The 10,104-nt window shown below is 35.3% G+C and overlaps 1 protein-coding gene across 5 annotated transcripts; it reads left to right on the forward strand.

The window, feature by feature from the left end:
* Window positions 1-2,753: 2,753 nt before the first annotated feature.
* LOC129297093 (uncharacterized) lies at window positions 2,754-9,919 on the forward strand. Of its 5 annotated transcripts, none has more exons than XR_008590111.1 (14): window positions 2,754-2,935; window positions 3,049-3,114; window positions 3,217-3,306; window positions 3,592-3,669; window positions 3,840-3,914; window positions 4,018-4,070; window positions 4,649-4,799; window positions 5,221-5,331; window positions 5,871-5,997; window positions 6,199-6,296; window positions 7,135-7,273; window positions 8,525-8,669; window positions 9,315-9,367; window positions 9,444-9,528. XR_008590111.1 is itself a non-coding variant. In XM_054935466.1 (14 exons), exons 1-13 carry the CDS (start codon window positions 2,777-2,779, stop codon window positions 9,525-9,527), a joined length of 1,284 nt encoding a protein of 427 aa, XP_054791441.1. In that variant the 5' UTR covers window positions 2,754-2,776; the 3' UTR covers window positions 9,528-9,569; window positions 9,649-9,919. The 5 variants fall into 5 exon arrangements, 4 of the variants coding, with proteins under 4 accessions (XP_054791441.1, XP_054791440.1, XP_054791439.1 ...); XM_054935466.1 differs by lacking the exon at window positions 8,525-8,669 and adding an exon at window positions 9,649-9,919 and having other exon boundaries at window positions 9,444-9,569; XM_054935465.1 differs by lacking the exon at window positions 8,525-8,669 and adding an exon at window positions 9,675-9,919 and having other exon boundaries at window positions 9,444-9,569.
* Window positions 9,920-10,104: the final 185 nt, after the last annotated feature.

Here is a 10,104-nt window from a genome sequence, read left to right on the forward strand (position 1 = left end):
TCGTTCGTGTTCATTTTTTTTATTACAGCTAATTGAGTTTTTTGTTTGGCTTAGAAATTAATTGCAAATGGGATCCTTGGGCCTTAAAAGTAATTAAATTCTATCTAGGGTCCCTAGGTGCAATTCTCCTAAATTAAAATGACCCATGTTTTATCAAGGAAAAAAAGACCCACATGGCTAGGCATGAACTCTCATCTAAAATTCAAATAGCAACTTCTGTACCCAAAAAAAAAATCACGTAGCAACATATTCCAAAAAAAAAATGAAGTGAACCAATGGGAAAAATGTCATGGGTTTTTTCCCTCTCCCCCATGGTAGTTATGTCATGGTCATGGGTTTTAAATGTTGAAACCCCAGGCTACCAAAAGTTTCTCTTTATAAAAATACTAAAATTCTCAAACCTTATATACTTCTTCCATTACTTGTAAAACCAAACCGAATTGGACTTTGCTATTTCATTTAGTCCACGTTAACTTGGGTGATCTAAGATTAACCTGCTCAATCCCACAAGCCTGGTGGGTTGAGGGGGTCATATGTCCCCAAATTAGCTATAAACTACATTCTTCTACACAAAATAGGAGGCTAGCTATACAAGATACAATCTAGTTTTAAGCCTTTAGATTCTTTCTTTTGCCACTACCGAAGCGTCACTTATAAACATTGGCCATAAGATAAGATAAACATCTCAGTAATAAAAAAACTCTAAATTCTAACATATATAGGCGTAAGCATTTAAGAGCATGTAAAGCAGGTAAATTATAATATTCAATCACAATAAAACATTTAAATATGTGTGATTAATTAATTTCCCACTTATCTCATCCTTATTCTTTATGATTGAGTCCATGAGTTGCAATTCATAATAAGGCCAGTTTGTGTAATCAAATTAGCCTAAGCTCTCCAATATTAGGTAGTAACCTAGTCAAATGTCACTGTTATCTAACTTGGACAATGGACTTTTTTACTAATCAACTTCTTGCAGGGTGTTATAATTAATGTCGATAACACATACCCACTCCTAGAATGAGTAACATCGGCTAAGCCAGAGCTATACCAAACTCTAATTGAAATTGGTACCACATCTATCCAACACTAGGAGCTATTCAAGTGTTGTCCATGCCATGTCGACTTACAATATGATAATCTCCCAACTAAGGTAAATTTGCACCCATTTCATTTCCTAGTCATTCTATAACTTTCAATCATACACCACAATGCAATTTCACATGTCAAGTAATCACAATTTCTAATCAACATATTTAATTCTATCCACATATACATATTTCACAGTGTATATTAAAAAACCTCTCAACTATTCTTATAATTTGCAATAAAGCATATCTTACTTGATTTACTTGTATTTTTCAACAAATTAATGTATACACACTTTATACATTTTCTAAAACATCAAAATTGTATCTACACATAGAACATATATTTCATAATTTTCACAATACCAAATATATTTAAAATATGCATATGAGAGAATTCAGGTTCTCGATTACTTCCGTCCCTTGAGTCCCATAAAAGGAGAACCCATGGATATAATCGAATTTTGAGCACCCAAATGCTCCAAAAAGCTCAAAAGAATATAGTCTATAATTAGACAACTCAAAATTATCAATCCATAACCAAAAATACCATTTTTCTATCTACCCACTTTTGCTCAAAAAATTTCAAAAATTTAATTTATTAGATAACATTTCTATCTAATAGTTCTATTATCTTGATTAGACCCTAGTAAATCTAAATAAACCCAGTAACCACTAACACAATTATCACATTACCCATTTCCAACCTAAGGTTGCTCAAATCAACAAAAATTCAAATAAAATACCCAAATAAATTATGCCCAGTACTCTAGCAACAATAACACACTCCTAACAACACAATTTCATCCATTTATATTAAACAAAATTTCCCCCATATTCAAAGCAACCAGAAATTTAAAATCATAGGAAACCTTAAATCTTCCATCAGCAAAAATTTGAGAATAAAGTGAAAAGACATACTTAAAAAATATTTAAAAAATTTATCTATTTTTAAAAAGTTTAAAAGAATATTCAGAGTATCATGTAATAAAGCTCACCTGTTGAAAATTTCCCCCGTTCTCCAGGTCCAGGCCTCCACGGCTCCAACTTTATTTATTTATTTTTTTAATTTGCGTTTGTTTCGTTCATTTTCTTTCAGTGCTCTTTGTTTTTTTTTTAACTTTCTTAAAATTAAAATTCAAAGAATTGAACTGAGTTTTTATATTTTTGTGCAAATAATATTTCAAAATACTAAATTATTTATAATATGTTAAGTTTAAAAATATATCTTAAATAATTTAATTTAATTTGTTCTATGTTATTTATTTTCCTCCTTTTCTAAAAATATGATTTAAAATAAAATATTTAGAATTTAATCTCACATTAATTCTAATTAATTCATAATTTATTTTAATGTGTTAGTTTAAATTTTTAAAATTTTGCAATTAATGTGACAAATGATGCAAACTAAAAAAGTTTGAAATTTAAAATAATAAAAATAATTAAAAAGATGTATACCAAAACATCTTAAAATTATAAGAATCACTACTAATATTTTCCTTTTAAACTTTGAAATCCCTAGCCAAAGAAATCTTTTTAATAAAAGCTACACATGAATTATCAAATTTATAATGAAATGAAAATAGCTTTTTCATTCCAAAATAGCACTTTTATGATTTTATCTCTTTAAAAAAACAGAAAGAAGCTTAATCTGGCGCCAGCCACACACCAAGACGCCAGCGAACATGTCGAACCTCTCCACTGTTGGCAATGCCACTCTCTTGAGCTACTCGCTTAACTCTCCTCCGTCTCCCTCCCTTTCTTCTTCGAGCTTCACATTCGCGCTCAACCTAACCCTTCAAGCCCAGCGTTACTCTGGTCTCCTATATCTCAATTTCCACAATGCGAGTCCTCTCCCTCCTCTTCTAAATCTTCAATAATTTACAGCTTTAAAGTTGGAGTTTTTGTATTAAATTTATTCATTCTGTCTCGTTTTAAACAATTATTATGCTCACAGTCAACGAAGCCTCTCGGCAAAAATTTCAGGGTCAAGATGTCCTCCGATTCTCAAACCTCAATTGTTGTACGTCCCGCCCTCGCGGTCTCTCGATCTTTAGCTACGCTTTCTGCTTAGTCTGTTTATTTCTATTCCGTTTGCCGCTGAAATGGAGGTTTTCTTGTGTAGTTGGGGTGTGGGTCGGTTTCAGTGGATTTCTTGGCAACAGTTGCTGCTTATCCTAAGCCAGATGACAAAATTAGAAGCACCAGCTTGAAGGTATTTCTTCTTTTCCGGACTTCAAAGGCTTTTGGTTGACTAATTGTTATTCGACGTAGATTTATCGTTTTAAGGTGGATTTTATATGAGAAACTGTTTGTCCCCTATATCAGAGCAGGAGCTATCTTTCTTTTGTTAAATAAAGTATTGATCGATTCAAGCAAGTATTATTCTTTCCTTTAGAAATGCCTCTATAGGCTGTAGGTGTAGTTGGTATCGTTAAATGCTCAGAATGCTAAAGGCAAGAGTTTTTTCTTAACCATCCCGCCATGTATGATTTGTCAGGTTCAAGGAGGTGGCAATGCTGCTAATGCTTTAACTTGCGTTGCTCGCTTGGGCTTAAAACCTAGGCTGATATCCAAGGTTCTTGACAAAGACTCTCTGCCTTCTCTACCAAAAAAAAAAAAAAAAAACAGGATCATGCTCTCTATTTTCTACAAGTCTTTTTTTTATGCATGGAACCTACTAGGCATAACCATTTAAACCTGATTCAATAATGTGTACGTGTTATAAACATGTTTGACACCTGTTAGGTTGCAGATGACACTCAAGGCAGGGGCATTTTAGATGAGCTGAAAGTTGATGGCGTAGATATATCTTTTATGGTGGTAATCTTCGGGCAGTCATGCAATCTTCATATGACTCTTGTTTATATTTTTTGTTTGTTTTTTCAATCTTCTCTGATTGCATGCCCTGCTATCTGTACTGTAGGTTTCTAAGGAGGGCACTTCACCATTCACCTATATAATTGTGGACAACCAAACGTAATTGTCATTGGCTCATTGCTCTCTTAATTTGTATATTTCTTCCCAACATCCCTCCCCTCAAAAGAAAAGAAAAGTAGCAAAAAACAAGAATAATCGTGGTGACCATGCCTTCAATTATAAATTATAAATTTATAATATGATAACCCTTAAGATGGCATTCTTATTTCCTTTCCAAGCTATTTTGTTAATACCGAGAGTTCTTTACATTTTTACTCAGTTTAGGAAGCTGTAACTCTTTTAGATATCCTTATGCATATCTTACACCATCTTGACTTCTATCAATTAGTATTTTGATGACTAAATATAGGAAGTTACATGAATTAGGTGCATCATTCAAGATTTCGTTCACTGTCAACTGCATGATTATGATTTTAAAATAGTATGCAGGGTAGTATCTATAACATCCAAAAAGAAAGTCTCACCTCTTGCTCTCCCCCTTTTTTGTCCCTCAGTTTTTCCGTTCTTGTGTTGTGACGGAAAAAGATTGTCTATAAAGACAGATTGAAACTAGTTGCTATGATTTTATGATAAATCTTAAGATCCTCAAACACTTAATATAAAGTGTAATTTTACAGGAAGACCCGTACTTGTATACATACCCCAGGACATCCTCCAATGATCCCTGAAGAACTTCCTGAATTGAGCTTGTTAGCTGCACTGGATGGAGCAAGAATTGTTTATTTTGATGGGAGATTGCATGAAACTGCCCTAGTTGTTGCACAAGAGGTTATCACTCTTTTTTTTTTTTTCTTGTTGTTCTGATGCCAAAATTTAGATAGCTTAATCATTTTAAAAGTTGAATCATGCAAAGCTTTAGTGAAGAAGTAAGAATTTTTGTATTCTATTTAATGCAAAGCTCTGGTGAAGAAGCAGGGAACTAGTTGTCATTCTGTTCTTAATACACTGTTAATAACCTCATATTATATATTGTAACAACTCATTACGACAATGGTTTGAGATGAGAATCTCAAGGGGAAATGTGTAAAGGTGGCAACAATGCAAGAAATAAATTTCAAAGAAACTGACGTGGAACTTAGTTCTTTCTACTCTTGCCTTTGTTTTCTTTGGATAGTAAAGGAGAGCGAGGATGAAAGAAGGGGGCCTCATCTTATGGAAAGTAAACAAAATCTTATATTTTCCTGCACAGGCTATTCGAAAGGATATACCCATCTTAGTTGATGCAGAGAGGCTGAGGGAAGGGCTAGATGATCTCTTGAGGTTAGCTGATTATGTAGTATGCTCAGCAAACTTTCCCCAGGTAAGTGCATTATTTTCTTTAAAAGTGCTAGTGTTTCCAGAATTGAATGACAATGATGCTTGACTTTCTTCATGAGCGTTGTTTTTTAATTGTTAAATCTGGGACTGATTTTAATGACTTGCCTTTCTATTCTATTCTATAAGCCATTTAGTGTTTTTTTCAACTGAAGAAAGTAGCTCAGTGCTAGCTACAGAAGAAAAAGACTACAGTTTTATTTAATTTTTTATTGGCTTCTTCTGAAATTGAACTATGTCCTCTTGTAGTTGTATACGTGTTATTTCAATTATGCATAAGCAGAGTAGTTTAGTCATGTTCTGTTTGTGAGAAAAAAATTATATTCCTTCTCTAATACTGATGAGATATATTATTTTCCTTTTCTCTTTCCTATTACTTACATAATTTCATATACATAGTGCCTTTCTTGCCAGTTTCTGTTTGTACTCTGTTCAGTGGGGTTGATGTTTTTGTCACAGGCATTATTTTTTTGGCCAACCATAGGCATTATTAAGCATGGATGACATACCTTTCTCTGATAATAGGCATGGACTGGGGCATCGACTGTTCCAAGAGCACTTGTTTCTATGCTTTTACAGTTGCCCAACATCAAATTTGTGATTGTAACCTTGGGAAAAGATGGTTGCATAATGCTTGAGAGAAGTGATAATGGTATGAATGGTCTCCTATTCCTTCTAATGCATTTTCTTTGTTGGGTTTGGGGAGAGGTGGGTTGTGGTAACGTTGTTATGATGAAGAATTTGGTCCTATGCACTGGTTTGTAAGAATTGTGTTTGTGTTGCATACTCCTTGTATGTGTCATTTGCTTCTAAGGCAAACATTTTTTTTCATGCAATATGCTTCTCCTTGCAGAGGGACAATCCTCTGAAGAAGTAGATGTAGACAGCTTACTGGAATCACTGGAGATCAGAAAGAATGATAGTATATCCATCCCAAACTGTATTTCATCGGTAATGACAATGAAACTCTGAAATCTGGACCCTCTTTGCTCTGTCATTGTATTACAGTATTTCTGAATTGTTCTCCAGTTTTGTGAAATTAACACAGAAAATGCTTTAGATCATGCTTGAAGTGAAGTTTGGACATGCAGGAATCATGGGGTTCATATCAGTGTCTTTCCCTACTCAACAGGCACTGATCATGGGGATTATATTGCTCATCACAGTATTTATTTTTAATTTCAACATTGGAGTAAGGCAGTTTTCTCAATGGTGTACCTAAATGAAAAATGGAAGAAAAATTTGGCAATTATAGTTTAAGAAGTATGAGATTGATGATATAAGCATCTAGCAATATTAGGATGACATTCTGCGGAAATGAGTTCCTCTTTGCTGGAAACATGGCCATATGTAGAAGTCCTGCAATCCTCTGCCAATGTTTGACTTGGAAGATACCAGGTCTGAAAGGTCCATCAGTATCAACGTGAAGCAACCAATATCCTTAAGCAGTCTTTGAAGTTGGAACAACTTTTATTTGTCATCACCTATTGTCTTACGTTGTAGCTTATTAGTTTGTTTGAGCCTCAAGCGTTTGATTTAGCCTAACATAAAAGTTCTGAATACTTATTATTTTTCTCAGTTGGTATGCGTGTTATGAAGCAAAAACTTTTTCTAGTTATACATAAGACATAATATTTTTGCCAACATACACACAAGACATAAGAGTATGCCTGATTCTTTTTGTTTTAAAAGCTAAATAAGTGGGATTGTAACTAAAAATTATCGCATGCTTATTCAGGCTTTTGTGAATGGTTTGCTTAGATCTATCTTTTCTCTTTGATCCACTCAGTCAGTGACAAAATTGAAGGCGGATGGGATAGGAACTGTTTGTGGGAGGATTTATTTTGGTACAGCTGAGAAAATACCCCCATCAGAGCTTGTTGATACTACTGGTGCTGGAGATGCATTTATTGGAGCTATTCTCTTTGGTAATTTAATCTATTACTTTTATTCTAGTTCTTTTCCCTGTAGCCTATGAGGTGCCATGTTAGATCTTTATGGGTTGCCTATCATTTTTATTCTAAGGTAAAGGTGTATTTTTGTTTCTGAAGTTTTTGCGAAGGAACATCCAATATCTTAAAGTATTTTGCGTAACATTTTCACCCCTTAAGTAATTAAATTGAAGCATCTGGTATCTTGACATTAAATCCTTACTAACTCTGTCAAAAATTTCGTGTGGGCCCCATTTTCCCCCATTCCCTGTAAGTCCTCCTTTAAGTTGATTCATTCTCTCATGGCTGATTTGTCATGGTTCGTCTTCCTCTTCCTTCTTTATCCCACGGCAACAAGCTTTCATATTTGAAGACCTATTGCGCCATGAACAAAACGCCTATTTAGTTCCCTTTCCAATTGATCAGAGACGAAGCGAAACAAAGCAATCATTGTGGATACCCTTGTTTTGAACTTTCCTGCAGCAAGAGCCAAACCAGAAGATCATTTTGAAACCGCCCATCCCTTCTGTTCTTACATTCTCTTCAAAACTTTAACCACATTCATCCATTCATTCCCTCCTTTCATCTTCAATCTATAAACCATGCATGGTGCAACAGGGGCTTTGAAATCACACCACACCAAGTGGAGGACCAATTCTCACACCTCATTTCCCAAACAAATCCCGACCCACGAATCCTTTCTCTGCCGCACTTCACTTGCTGTAGACCCATCATTTCCTCTATCCTCTTTGCCTCCTCCCTTGATGCTTGTGGCGAAACCGCAAGACCCAACCTCGACATCAACAGGAAGAAGACCAATTTCTCCGCGGCAACCTTGAGAGGATTCAGGTGCACTGTTGGCGCCCCACGGCAGGTATCGCTTCCCGCACTCATTTGAATGTTGGCTGATTGGCAGCAAACCAAAGCCAGAAAAAAGAAGCACCGGAGGAATGGTGCGACAAATAATGCGAGCGGTCAAGGCATTGTTGAAGGTTCAAATTCTGGTAAATTTGATTGTGTTGAATTTTCAAAGTGGGGCCCACAAGAAATTTTTAACAGAGTTAGCAAGGATTTAATGTCAGGATGCTGGATGCTTCGATTTAATTACTTAAGGGGCCAAAATGATATACAAAATACTTTAAGGTATTAGGTGCTCTTCTGCAAAAACTTTAAGGATAAAAATGCACCTAAACCTTTTATTCTAATCTGCCATGCATGATTAAGGTTGTCTTACGCTTGTTGATTTAGCTGTAGATGGGCTGTTCACCTCAACCATAGCTTAGTATAGAAAACCATCCGTTTTCTTTTGGCATGGGGACATATCTACGTCTCCAAAGCAATCCATTGTGGAGGCACCTCACTAAGAATTCCCGATAACTTGCCAGGAGTAGGGGTGGGTTCGACCTTACTGCCTCTATTTCTGTTAAAAACTGTTTTATTTTGCGTAAGAAACTGTCAATTCCCCGCATTTCTCCCTTTCCACATGTTTTCTCTGTTGAAATGGTGATTGGCAATATGTTCTCCAGTCTTTAAACCTCATGAGTTGAACCAAGTCTAATTTCCATATGTCAAAATATGCTCCCTTAAAATTCTTTTTGGTGGAACCTACAACAAGGTCTGCGTTTCGTGGCCACCATCTTCTTTAGCTTGTCCTCAAGATATATGATTAGGGTTTTTCCCCTTCCCTTTTTTGACTCAAGATTTTTAGAACATAATGACTAAGGAAATTCGTTTTTCTCTGTGAGGAAAATGATTATGGAAATTCTTATTTCATTCATGGGAGGAGGTGAAAATATATAGAGAATCAGATGGCAACAATGTTGCCTCTGCTAATTAAAGGCTCAATCCTCTTTCTTCTTCACCAAAACATAATCGCTGCTCCTGAAAATCCGATAGAAAAAAGCCATCAAAAAGGCATCGAAATGCTATGGTCTAAAGTGGGGAAAATGATGTTGACAATCCACATTTTCTGACAATCAAGTAAAATAAAACAACTGCTTGGAATTACTTACTTTATAATTGCTTTCCTCCCTTTCAGCAATCTGTGCCAACTTTTCCCCCGAGAAAATGCTAGCCTTCGCTGCTACAGTGGTAAGTGGTCATGCACACCTGTACTCAACTTGCAAATAATGGAAAAGGTTTATGTGCGTTTTGGTGTCCATTGCAGGCAGCTGTCAAATGCAGAGCCTTAGGAGCACGAAGCGGTCTTCCATACCGTGCAGACCCACGCCTGGCATCCTTTTTGCAGTAAATTTAAGCAGTGATCCTGCCGTCAGCTAATGCATGAGATGTGGTCAGTGTGCTATTTGATTTTCTTTTTGTATGGGATTATAATAGCCTTGTATGACTTGCATTTTTGCCTTCATCATAAGGTGAAGAAACTATTGCCTTGTTCCAGGTTCGAATGTTAGTGCTAAAAAGCTGAAGCAGAATTATAGCCTTATATGGCTAGTCCTTTCTTTTTTTGACCAACATTGTATGACTAGTCCTTGGATGAAGCGAATGAGGTGCTTTCATTTCTTAAGTTGAATGCATGTATGTGAAGCTAGCCTTCTAGCAACATGAATTCATTTCATGAATTAATATGATACTGTTAGCTACTCTATTAATTACTAATTAATACATGAAAAAGTTGATGATTTTCTCCGAGGTTTTTTTCCTCTGCTTCTAATGGATGATAACTCGGGGAAAAAAATTAGATAATGTTGATCAACATTCATTTTTTATTGCTGGTCATCACTGCTTTAATATTTTATTTGTTTGCTTAACCTTTTTAAAATGATAACTTTCAGAAAGAATCTGTTTTAAAATTATTTTAATAAGCCACT

The sequence above is a fragment of the Prosopis cineraria genome, unplaced genomic scaffold (assembly GCF_029017545.1).
Source record: "Prosopis cineraria cultivar Desert tree isolate PC_DT_omini unplaced genomic scaffold, ASM2901754v1 PC434, whole genome shotgun sequence".
NCBI lineage: Eukaryota > Viridiplantae > Streptophyta > Magnoliopsida > Fabales > Fabaceae > Prosopis > Prosopis cineraria.

Excerpts from the sequence above, each read along its gene's own strand:
- LOC129297093 (XM_054935464.1), top strand. The coding sequence starts at position 2,777 with ATGTCGAACCTCTCCACTGTTGGCAATGCCACTCTCTTGAGCTACTCG. Across the intron at positions 5,998-6,198 it reads GCTTGAGAGAAGTGATAATG|AGGGACAATCCTCTGAAGAA; the intron begins GTATGAATGGTC and ends TTCTCCTTGCAG. Across the intron at positions 9,368-9,443 it reads TAGCCTTCGCTGCTACAGTG|GCAGCTGTCAAATGCAGAGC; the intron begins GTAAGTGGTCAT and ends TGTCCATTGCAG.